The following is a 12,265-nucleotide window of genomic DNA, read 5'->3' as shown; positions in this document are numbered from 1 at the left end:
TGTTTGTTCTGGGACAGTTTGCATCAGTCACTACAAGCAGTTAGAAAGTGCTCTCTTAGCTGCTTAAGCAGAGGCTAAAGGTAAAGCCTTCAAGTTAGTCTTTCAAAAAGCAAGGAAGCATTGATCAAATGTAGTGAGGCCTCTGCTGGAAGAGTCTCGTATCACAGATCTACTGCTAGATTCTCACACATGAGCAGCTCCTTTCTATCAAATGTTGTCAAAGCTGATCCCGTTTGGTAGAAAGGGCATCATTAAAATCTGACTGTATTCAGACTCCAAGTGGATGGACATTTTTCTGATGCTTGAAGTAAATTAAATAAACAGTCTGAGCTTGCACCTACATGCTAATGTTGCTACATCCATTTTCAGACAAAGCATGTGTGTATCTGTGTATCTGTGTTTGCAGGAGGGGCGAACTGTCTGAGGTCAGTATGACCGTTAAGGTCTGTGTGTTTATAAGCCAATGTATTAATACACTGAAAACACACTCAGTTTGGTTTTCTGTGATGCTTGAAAGGCAGGTTCATGCTTCGACTCAAGTACAGGTGCATGTTAGCCTACTCGAATGAATTTAAAACATGTCTAAGCATACACCTACACATTTCTTTTTTTTTTGCAGACTTGCAGACTCTATAAACGTATGCATTTCAAGTGAATATAAGAATATTCAACAATCAGAGATTGAAAAATGCTGCTGTTTAATTTTCATACAATAATTGACAACTGGAGCAAAGCATACAACAGGCTACTGCACAGTGTACATAGACATGTGCAATACAGTTCTGTTCGTGTACTCATAGGTTGTGAATGATCGTGGAATTTTTTGAAGAATCATTAAAAAAGTGATGACCATGAGAATGTGTGGAAACCTTGAACACAAGCAATTGTCACCAGACTCCCCTAAAAAACACTGTTTTGAAGCTTGATAACTTTGTGAAACGCTCTCTACAACAAAATCTTGACTTCTACGGGCCTTCTTACTAATTCAGCAAAAATGTACACATGAAGATCTTTGCATAAAAAATATTTCAGTTTGTTCCACTTATGTAGGTGTGGATTTGCATGTAGAGAAGGGAAGTGACATCTGATTACAAGCAGTCACTCGAGACACATGTTCATAAAGGTGTGAACTGACGGGCTTAAAGATGAACCACTTGTGCTCAGATCACTCTGGACGGATGGTAATACTGAGCCTGAACGGCCTCCTGTTGGAAGACTGCAGGATTAGAACGATAATTAAAACCACAAACAGGAAAGACTGAAGTGTGACCAATGTGTAATAGTACAAATATTGCAACTCCCCTCCAGTTAGTTAGAACTGAAGAAGCCTCTCGGATGAGTCCAGTTGTCTACGATACAGCACTTAGAGGTACAAATGTTTGGTCCTTAAGCTCACAGACTCATTATTCTTACATACACATCTATAATCAGTAACACAGAACATTATCAGAAAATTACAAACTGTGAAACAATCATAAAACGTTACATCCAAGCTCGATTCAGAAGATCCAAAAGAGCCAAATGAACGTCATTCGTTACAAAGGCACTGTGCAATATCTTTTCTTTGTGAGGTATGTTAGGGCTTCTAATTAAAACATTTTAACATAGTTACCCCTTACAGTTGCTATGCAAGGCTCGAAAGGTCACAGTGACGAATACTGACATTTTAAACATTCAAAAAAAAACGCAATCCAGTGCTGAGCCGGTTCCCAGGTTTGGTCCTTGGCGTTGAGCGATCCAGCTGACCTTTTACCTGACTTTCATCTTCTGTCCATGTAGTTCTTGATGGACTTGTTAAAAACTGCCAGGAAGAAATCCGCATCTTCCCTCGTGATGCACATGGGGGGTTTGATGCGGAAGGTCTGAAGTGGTGAGAAAACAGAAGAAAAGGCGGAGGGATTATAAGATTATAAGAGAAGCCAGAGATTAGCAGGAAAATGTGTTATAGTCAAGTGTCACACCCTGACGGCAGGGTCGGCACTTCAGATGTTCCTGGAGCATGTTAAGCATCAGAGTGGTAATGTTAATGAGATAGGGATAAAGGTTATAAATAAATAAACTGGTTCCTGGTTCTTGGTTCGTCATGACTTTGACAAACATTCATGTTCCGTCCTGGTTTTGTTGATACTTTATACATCTGAGCTGCAGCACTTTTATCTACGGCTGGACAGCGTTTACACTGACGCTGTCCTGTATTTTATTGCTCCTGTATTGCTATTTTATCTCATTTATTGTTTCATCGTTACTTTATTTATTGTTTTTTTATTGCATTGAATACAGAAGCTGCAAACTTAATCCTGTCTGACCTGTCCAGTGACAATAAAGAGATACATCATTTTCTAAATGTTGAAAAAACGGAAACCCAGAGGAACGGTTTGTTTATTTCAGAAAGCAACACGGGGAGGGAACTTTTTGCTACAGTGCATTTTGACTCTGTGTTGGTTGGACTATATTCAGCCTTCTGTGTAATAATTGTCCGACTGCTTCACACCTGAATTGTCTGTTTAAAGTGATATACAAGAGCAGAGCTACAGGCAAAATTACCCAAGATGGACACTAGTGTTTATAAACGTATTTAAAATGCTCCACGTACATGTTTGTTCAGCTTATTCAAAATGTTTCATTTGTTGTTTTCAACAGAAATAGACTTTTTTTTTTTTTACTGCAGGTGTACAGAAGCTCGGTGCCGTTACCTGTCCGTAGACTCCTCCCTTGCCTATCAGGACTCCCATGTCCTTCACGTCCTCAAAGATCTCACCCATTGCCTCAGCAGGCAGCGGGTCCCTGCTGACCTGTGAACGGTAGAGGAGAGGCGACAGGTGATGTTACTGTAATTTAAACTAACATTATGAACATTTACACCTGCTGCCCCCTAAACTGCTGATTAGCCACACAAAGAGGCTACACATCTGAATATTGTCATTGCCAACTTCATTTCCACAATTACTCCAACTACATTTACAGTAACTGCATTTACAATTTCCAGGTTAATAATAACAGCGTCCTCGAGCGATAAGCAGTTATTCTCACGGTCAATCAGTTACCAATCTGGACTGTAAACTTCATTATATTTTTTCACGTAGGAAATGGGAGTGGTGACATGCAACAGTTCTCATTAGATGGTAACTTGACACTTCTTTGTGATGGACACCTACAAGATGTCATTAAGTACGTAATTCATTTTTGTTGTTCATGCGACCGTCAGAGCTGTTAAAACATTTCGTTGCTGACTTTTGAGGCTGTAGTTTATAATTTTAGACTGCCTTCCTTTTAGTCAATCTTGGTCTATTTCTATCTTTTGACTTTGATTCTTTCCACCCATTAACTGGTCTCGCTAAATAATCGGTATTAAACCTTGAGGGGTGTGTCACAATGCAATCCCTTTGTCTACCTGACCTCATCTGTGTGCATCAAAAGCGATAATCTGCCCTGTAAGATTGTTCGGTTGGTTTTATGGGAAGTTTTTCTGCCTGAAAGCCTTTATGAGGTCAGCTGATATGGTGCCAAGATGCTTAAAGACTATTTCCTCAGCAAGTCGTGTTGGTTGATTGGATTTTGCACACAACTTGTGTGATGCAGACAGTGGGAATTTGTGTCAAAAGAGTGGCCAGAGGTTTTTGATTTTTACTTTGAAGCTCAGTGAATTTATTGTTTTTAGGAATTTAAAGGAATATCTTTAGTTTGGGTAAGGGAAATAAAACCGCTTGCTCAGGTTTAGGCACCAAATAACCAGATTAGGTTTCAGGGGAAGATCATGATTGGGATTAAATATCATTAAATCATCTCTGAGGTTACTAGTGATAAAACAGGCAATGCTGGCTGACGAAAACACAAAGGACATAAGGGGCACCACCGGGTCTAATACCAAGTTTAAAGGGAGTCGCGTAGGTTTTTCATACATTTTGCAAACATTCTCATTGCTACTTTCCATAGTTTAGTTTTGTTTACTGCAAACAGATGCTGTAACTATCTTATAAGGACATATGCAAACCAAGGAAAACATTTTGTGAGGCAGATTGGGCAACATCAGACCCTTAACAACACTGACAGAGCAGCATATTTACCAAGTCAACAAAACTGAATATTACACATCTCACTAAATTTGTATGAACTCCTCAGCAATTGTTCTACCAGTTCCTGCACGGGTGCTTCCCTTTTCTGCCTGTTTACAATGGTAAACACAATGAAATACAATGGTGTCAACACAAAGAAAAAGGAAATGTCTGAACTTCAGTCGGTAGTACCGCAGCTGAGATTTTTCCCTCCACAGTTGCAGATGGCCAATGCTGCTCAGGCTAATGGTTAACTGGGGCACTGCTGAACCCTGCCCCCCGGGGGGGCACAGCGCAGACACACACACGTTGTCCGGACATGTGAGGAGAGGCGAGTGTCACCTCTCTTCCAAACTCAGTACCTTGTCTTTGACCATTTCCACACCGATCTGCAGGCCTTTTCCACGGACGTCACCGATGATCTCGTACTTGTCTCTGAATTTCGCCAGCTCTGTCATCAGATATGTGCCCACGTCCAGACTGATCTGCTGTGCGCCATCCTCTTTGATTGTCTGTTAAGTGCATGCAGATTAGTTTCCGCGTGCAGCTACAACAGGAATGTGTAGATATTCACTGGATTTTTTTTGTACAAAATGAACATCAGGACGCTATTAGGTAATTATGTACTCTTACATCAAGCACCGATGAAGCAATCGCACATGCCACAGGATTTCCTCCGAAGGTGTTGAAGTGAACCCCCTTGGCAAATGAGGCCGCGATTTCTGGAAAACACAGGAGAAAAAACACAAACAAAAGAATAAACAAGATCAAATCTCCACCCACCGCTCCCCCCAAACAAACAGCGCAGCCAAAAAGAGATTCTGTGCTGCCAATGATTCACGGAGATCAAAGTGTGTCATGTCTCAGTGCCTTCATTGAAATGCCACCAAGTAAGACATGAAGACAGAAAACACTTTGATGTACTAAAGGTCGATCACTAAGAAAGGGCTTCTGGCAGCTAGCTTAACAAATAACACAATGAACAACATATAATCTCACATGGACACGGAGGTCGTAAACACGTCAGATCAGCTCTGGCACAAAAGAAGGTAGAGAGCAGCGCAACAAGGACAAGAGGTGAGAGCTTTGTCGTTTTCTAAGAAATCTGTTGCTATAGTATTAAAATGTGGTGCGTGAAGGCTTTTCAATAACCGCCTGTGTTCTCTATAAGTGGTGCACTTCAATACTATAATCATTCTGTCTTCCATCTTCAGCAGAGAGCCTGAAATCGTTGTGGGTGAAGTGGTGACTAATGGACAGAGAATCTATCATTACATTCAGCTGAAGTGATCTACCGTAGCTGTTGTGTTGAGCCTGTTTAGAGGAAAGAAGTCCAAACTCTGTCTTCTCACGCCTTTTACCTACTAAATGGTTGTAATAACACATTTTATGGCTGCGTTTAAATCCATCCAAACGAAGATCTTATAGGATTAGCCCACCTGGTGTTGTAACAACAGCTCCCATTGGGAATCCGTTGCCGATGCCCTTCGCCATTGTGACCATATCTGGAATGACATCGTGACCTTGGAAGCCCCAGAAGTGGGTTCCTGTTCGGCCAAATCCAGTCTGGACCTGACGGGTGCAAAACAGATCCAAGTTTATGCAGTTTGAAGTCAGCGAGGAGGAAACTCACTCATCTGCTACAACAGAAATCTGCATATGAAGGCAGAATCTGTAGGAAATGGACAAGATTTTTGGTTTCCATTCATAGCCTGTGAATCTAACCTCATCAGCGATGCAGACCCCTCCTCTCTCTCTCACAAGTTTGTACGCCTCCTTGAGGTAGTTTTTAGGGTACTGGACGGCTCCTCCGACTCCCTGAACAAACCAAAACACAATGTCATGTCAAAGTTCCTTCATAATTAACCCAGGAACACGCCAACACCACAGCACATTCATGGCATATAGTCCATTTTGTTAATATTCTGTTGGCAAATCAACAGGTCCGACACACGAAAGCATTTCTAACATGTTAACTAAAGATCACATTTCTTGTAAAATAGTACCTGAATTGGTTCTCCAAAGAAAGCGGCGATTCGACTCGGAACGCTCGTGGCAAAAGTCTCTTTGAGCTGTCCAATGTATTGCTCATTTGCCATGCAATGACCTGTGGGATCAAGCAAAGAGAATTCCATAAAATACAGACATTAGTGTACAGACTGGAGGAATGCTTGATGAATGATGGACGTTGAAAAGCTGATGCTAAACTGGTCTGTTGCTTTATTTGTACGGAGAAGTAGCTGAAGGAGAATGAAGAGTTGGAAAAAGAGAAAGAGTCCCTGAAGAGTATGAAGGGGAGTCGAATAAAAGTCATATTAAAGATGTGAAACATTATTGTTCCTGGCTTAAAGTATGAATGAGTCAACACAAGTTGAATAAAGCTCGCGAAAAAGTCTGACAGGTTTGAAGGATGCAAAACAAAGCGTAAGCTGGGAGATAAACTGCATCGCTGGCTCAACTTTGTATTAAAAAGCAGCTGAAGACGTATGATAATGTATAGGAGCTAAACTGAAAGGCGTCATTAATGGCTGGGAGCTAAACTGCACAGCTGTCTTAAAGGAGAACTTCGGTCGATTTAAACATGCAGCTTCATTGCTCAAGCTACCCTTGACTTGCCAGTACCGAAGACGCGAACAAATTTGGTCCAACCATTACAGAGCTCCGTGAACGGAGACGTAGCATTGAACGCTAACAGCATGGGGTCAGAACTTTACACTGTGTTTTAAGCATCTTAACATGCTCCACATCTCACACCAAAAGTTATGCAACATCAGCAGACACCTTAGCACACAGCACTGTAGCGTGTATGACTCAAACTGAATAAAAAAGTAGTTAAAATAGTGTGTTTGTGCAAGGAGCTACCTACCTGTTTGTTGACATCGGCGTCTTCCGGTAGCTAGACCTAAACTAGCTGATCCGTCAAGCGTACATTTACTCCCTCACTGGCGGAGACGGAAACGTATTCCAGCATTTTCGTGTTTATGTTCATAATGTACATGTCCATGTTACAGCCTGTCATGAGCCATGAGCCTTACAATAGCCTGTTAAGCCTGTTAAGTGCACACTCGATGGATAAGCTAGTTTGGTCTAGCTACCGGAACACACGGATGTCAACAAACAGGTAAGTAGCTGCTTGCACAAACACACTATTTTAACTACTTTTTTATTCAGTTTGAGTCATACACGCTACAGTGCTATGTGCTAAGGTGTCTGCTGATGTTGCATAACTTTTGGTGTGAGATGTGGAGCATATTAAGACGCTTAAAACACAGTGTGAAGTTCTGACCCCATGCTGTTAGCGTTCAATGCTACATCTCCGTTCACGGAGCTCTGTAATGGTTGGACCTAATTTGTTTGTGTCTTCGGTACTGGCAAGTCAAGGGTAGCTTGAGCAATGAAGCTGCATGTTTAAATCGACCGAAGTTCTCCTTTAAGTTTGAATGAAGACACAGCTAAAGGAGTATGAATAATTGACGAGAGCTAAACTGCATTTCTATAATTACTTCTACGGGCTACACTCCATCAAATGGTATTGACAGATAGTTCTTATACAACTGCATGGTTCACTGTAACGGAACAATACGTCAAAGTTTACCAACGCAGTCACAGATCCTAATTTTTATTTCTTTTTTGAGAAATGTTACACTTTATTCACTTTTGTATTATTGTTATTGCATATTGCCTATTTTCCAAATTTCGCACCACTATAATCGCTGTCATTGATTGATATGATGTAATAGTGCTGTATTACAGCCGTTTGTTTTGTGTCATGTTCAAACATTTCCAGCTATACCATTTGACTGAGAAGCAGGCGTACTATGCAGTTCAAATTCCTGAAAAGAAGTTGAAGTGGTAAATGATCAACAGTAAGAGACTTTGGACTTTATTTAGTATTTCTTTTTGTCGCAGTTACAAATGACCTGTTTTTACCTTCAGGCCTGTTAGGAAGATTTTAAAGAAATCAATACAATCTGTGAATTGCAGCTCCATGTATAAATACATATATAGCTTTAGGCTGTCTGAGAGGTCTGTTCAGAAAAATACAAAAAATATATAAACACTTTCAAACGTCGAACGTCTCAGCATTCACCTGAGTGAAATATGCAGCTTGGATGTCGTGTTAAAAAGGAACAAAACTAAAAACCTCCCCCATGAGCCCATTTATCAATGTGCATTAACAGAACACAGCAAATGAAAGCAGGGTTAATGTTTTGGAGGAAGATTGCAAAAGGGATCATAATGCTTAATCTGACTGATAGCGGTCTTGTTTTTTCCGGTTTATGAGAGCAGCGCGAGTGTGTCGAGCCGCGGCTGCGGTGTGTTTGTGTACCTTGGGCACAGCCACAGTCTCTGATGGTCTGCACGGGAGAGTCCCTGCAGTGGCTTCCTCCCCACGGGCCTCTGAACACATCAGGACACATGGTCTGTGTATTGGGCAGAAACCTAGTCAGCTGGATCAACCTGACAGCAACAGTCACTCAGAAGTATTGTCGCACGAAAACAGCTTCTCCCCTGTTCTCTGTGAGACGTATCACACGCGCATCTGCCCGTTTCTATCACCACGCTATGTCGGCCTTCATTTAAATACATGTTAATTGATGCATACATACATTTGTGCAGCCTAAACCGTTGGCAATGGGGTATTTGTATGCCGCGTTGGAGGTAAGACCCATGGTCTGTGGACTGCCACCGTGGTACGACCCTCTGGAAGGCAAAAATCAATCAGGAACATTTTAGACAGATGATAATTAGAAACTTGTATTTGCAATAACGATAGACCACGTGTACGCTGACTGATTATAAGAATATAATACACACATACTTCAACAAAGAGTGCTTTTTAATTTTCTGTCCTTGCCATTAGGGGATCTATTTATGTCCTAATAGCATCTTGGATTAATGGAGGACAAACGAATCAAAACAAACCAGCACAAAACCAATAAAAACACTTTTAAAAATCTATTAACGGGGCTGGAAAAAAGGGAAAACACTGGCTCTGAATTTTAGATTTTATTCTTTAAGAATAAAACTACCTGAAAGTGAGGATGTCAAAGTTGCCTGTGTGAAGTCGAGCCATTAGCATTGCCAGGTCGTTGGCTTCTGAGCCGCTGTTGGTCAGATATATCACCTGGACAGGGAAACACGGACCAGCAGTATTTTAATATCAGTGAAGGTTCCTGTCTTCCGCTAATCCAAATACAAAAAAAGGCACCAAGTTACCTTCAGAGGATCTGGGAAGTAGGAAGCTAGCTTCTCACAATACTCATGGAGAGGCGGATAGACGTAGATGCTTGTGGTATGCCACAGTCTTTTCAACTGATGCTCTGCGGCTGCTGTAACTTTCCTATAAACACAGAGATCAGGAATCAAATATAGGAACAGCAATGATACAATTAACTATCTTTGTTACAAACTGTGAAGAAAACAAAGGGGCCTTACGGGTGGCAGTGGCCCACGCTGACAGTCGCCACACCGGCAAACAGATCCAGATATCGCCTCCCGTCCACATCCCACAGCCACTGCATGTGTCCCTGGTGGATGAACACTGGTTTCTTATAGTAGGTGACCTTCATGGTCATCGGGTTGCAATACTGTCTGCGGATCTCCATCATCCGCTCCTTGGACATACCCTGGACAGAGACAAATACATACAGGACAGGAGTTACAGTAAAGGATCATCTTTAGGGGTGTTAACCCTGGATTAAATGCCCAAAAGCTGCACCCCTGTTGTTTTAAACGTATGAGTGTGCACTAAAAGCTTTGTGAGGTGAGTCAGACACTGATACGACTTTGAAAGAGTCAATAGAGTAACTAGTGACCGCAGCTGCTTTTTCCGCAGTCGCTGTACCAATTTACACAGAGCTAAAAGGGAAAAAGACCTAAAGAGAGCCCAGTCCGGTGCTGCGCAAGGCTGCAACATGTGAGGACAGACTGCGGTGAAATCTATCATCAGTAATGCTGAAGTAAAAGTAATGATGCTCTGTTTGAGGAGGCGGGATGAGAGCAGAGTGAAGTGAAGTCAGAGGCTGCATGTGTCTGTGTTTAAGTGTGTGTGGGTGTGAGTGTTGAATGTTATCGTGCGCAACTGAGGTCATAACTGAAGAAGAACATGGTTATTATATATATTTAAATACCACAGGATCATGAAATCGCATGCATCGAATAAAGCGCTTCATTTAACGCTTTAAGTGCATTTGCGCCTTCAAGACCTTTCTTGTCCATTTAGGCTATTAAAGCTTTTCACAATGGCACAGTCATGTTGCATTCCAAAGCGGCCTCTTCCCGACTTTAGCCCCGGGCTTGCAGACTTTGTTTCCGGAGGTAGCCCCTGGCAACCCCTGAGTTTGGGGGGGTTATCGCTAAAAGTTGCCAGGTTGAAACTTGAGTGAAAGCCAAAGAAAAGTAAACATGCAGACGCGCATCATTCCTCGGAGGTAAACATGAGGTATGTGTTTTTTAACAAATGTTTAACCCGGGAGCGAGTAGAAATGCAGCGTGAACCCTGAGGTTAACTATGTGTGTGTGTGTGTGTGTGTGTGTGTGTGTGTGTGTGTGTGAAAAGAGGCCAAGTTATCCCAGCGTCAACTCTAAGAATGAGCAGTGCGATGAAAAACCCTTTTCAGGCTGGGTTGTGTGCATGCATTAGTGCAACTGGAGCCTCTTCAAATGTCTCTGTGAATGAAATATTTACTCAGTCTGACATATTAACATTTTCATTTATCACTGAAGGGATTACAGAACACAGCGGTGCAATGATGAGAGGATGTATGAGGACGTTTCTTTTACCTTGTATTCCTCTGGTTTGAAGTCGCACGAGGGCATGTCGGGGATGTCTGCGGAGCTGTAGTCTAAGGCGGATTTCTGACATGATGCGCCTGTGGGGATAAATGTGATTGAAGTTCAGACAGCAAGTTTAAAAAGACAGCCAGTCTTTGAGGAGCGGCTGATCAAAGCGCTGCTGTCACGTTTTCCTTTAGTCAGCTGTGAAACAACCTGTCAGTAAGAGTTTACCTCCAGGTCTGACGACTCTCATCTTCCTTTCTACTATATATCTATTAGCGACTACCATGACGTCACCTAATGGTTTCAGGGCTACTGAGTGTGGCATCTTGTCCGCTGCCATTTTGTTTTTTGTAACCAGAATTGACCATATTTTGGCAATATTTTGGCATATTTTGACCACTTTTGGCAAAGTATTCTTACTTGATTACTTTGCTTACACTTTGCTTTTTTCATTTAAATATGACCCAAACAACTGTAACAATATATAAATCTATGTACAATTTACTTAACTTGTACTTTTAATGCCAGAAAAATAACTTTTGATACCGACATATACTGACTCCATTACATTGACCTGACAATTAGAGTTACTAGTTACTTTACAGATTAAGAATTTATTTCAATTTTGAAACATTTATTGCCAGAAAAATAACTTTTGATACCCCATCAACTTAATACATGTACAATTTACTTTACTTGCACATTTGTCACTCCTTCACTGCGTTTGTAAGCACATTTAATATCAAATACTGTTCCTATGGGTGACTTTCACATTCACCAAAGTATTATTTTGACACGATGTCGTTACTTTTACTCACTTCTTGGTACTTTGTCCAACACTGCATGTGCTTCATAAGCAGTGTTTCAGAATTAGACACACACACACACACACACACACACACACACACTAAATGGATCACATCATGCTCGGGTCGCAGCAGTTAACAGACCAGCTACTTCTGCTTCGTCTTCGTCTCCATGTTAACTCACCACTTGCCAAGTGGAGTTGGGACGAACCGGGCCGACAGCAGAACTGTCCTGTTACAGCTGCCCGGCGGCCACTGAGGCGGGACACAAGTTTAAACATGTTGAGAGGACACACAGGACACTCGGCTCTCCTCCAGCCTCCACTCCGCAGCACACTTCACGATTTTCTGTCTTTCTACTAAACCTGTCGGTCCTGTCGGCGCGCGGTCAATGAACCTGAACGCATCCCTGCTACGTCACGGGGTGCGTGCACGCGCACGTTCAAAAGATTTGTAAACAAAATGTCACGTGGAATCAATGTTGTAAAAAAAGTACGTAAAACTAAAAGCTGTGTAAAAGTAAAGAGGACAAATAACAAAATATAAAAGTAAAAGTCTCAAAGTATCTGATGTTGAACTTGAATAACATTTTCCGCCAATAAACGTGTCAGAATGAATTCGTAA

At 41.7% G+C, this 12,265-nt stretch overlaps 1 protein-coding gene across 1 annotated transcript; it reads right to left on the bottom strand.

Annotated features, from left to right (window-relative positions):
- Positions 1-676: 676 nt before the first annotated feature.
- Positions 677-12,044, bottom strand: LOC115593354 (alanine--glyoxylate aminotransferase 2, mitochondrial). Its single transcript, XM_030436869.1, has 14 exons — positions 11,826-12,044; positions 10,839-10,927; positions 9,492-9,682; positions 9,273-9,396; positions 9,086-9,180; positions 8,663-8,756; positions 8,383-8,476; positions 6,059-6,159; positions 5,778-5,870; positions 5,492-5,624; positions 4,686-4,774; positions 4,415-4,564; positions 2,694-2,792; positions 677-1,862 (listed from the first exon to the last, which is right to left on the bottom strand). The coding sequence occupies exons 1-14, from the start codon at positions 11,920-11,922 to the stop codon at positions 1,761-1,763; spliced, it is 1,551 nt and encodes a 516-aa protein (XP_030292729.1). The 5' UTR covers positions 11,923-12,044; the 3' UTR covers positions 677-1,760.
- Between the last annotated feature and the right edge of the window lie 221 nt (positions 12,045-12,265).

The sequence above is a fragment of the Sparus aurata genome, chromosome 12 (genome assembly GCF_900880675.1).
Source record: "Sparus aurata chromosome 12, fSpaAur1.1, whole genome shotgun sequence".
In the NCBI taxonomy this organism is placed as follows: domain Eukaryota; kingdom Metazoa; phylum Chordata; class Actinopteri; order Spariformes; family Sparidae; genus Sparus; species Sparus aurata.
Note: the sequence above shows the minus strand (reverse complement) of the source record. Positions and strands in the feature narration are given on the sequence as shown.

Bases quoted from the DNA above. Each gene is read 5' to 3' on its own strand.
- LOC115593354 (XM_030436869.1), bottom strand. From the start codon at position 11,922: ATGTTTAAACTTGTGTCCCGCCTCAGTGGCCGCCGGGCAGCTGTAACA. The intron at 10,928-11,825 runs GTGAGTTAACAT...TTATCCCCACAG, and splicing joins CCAACTCCACTTGGCAAGTG to GCGCATCATGTCAGAAATCC. The intron at 5,871-6,058 runs GTACTATTTTAC...TGGTTTGTTCAG, and splicing joins TCTTTGGAGAACCAATTCAG to GGAGTCGGAGGAGCCGTCCA.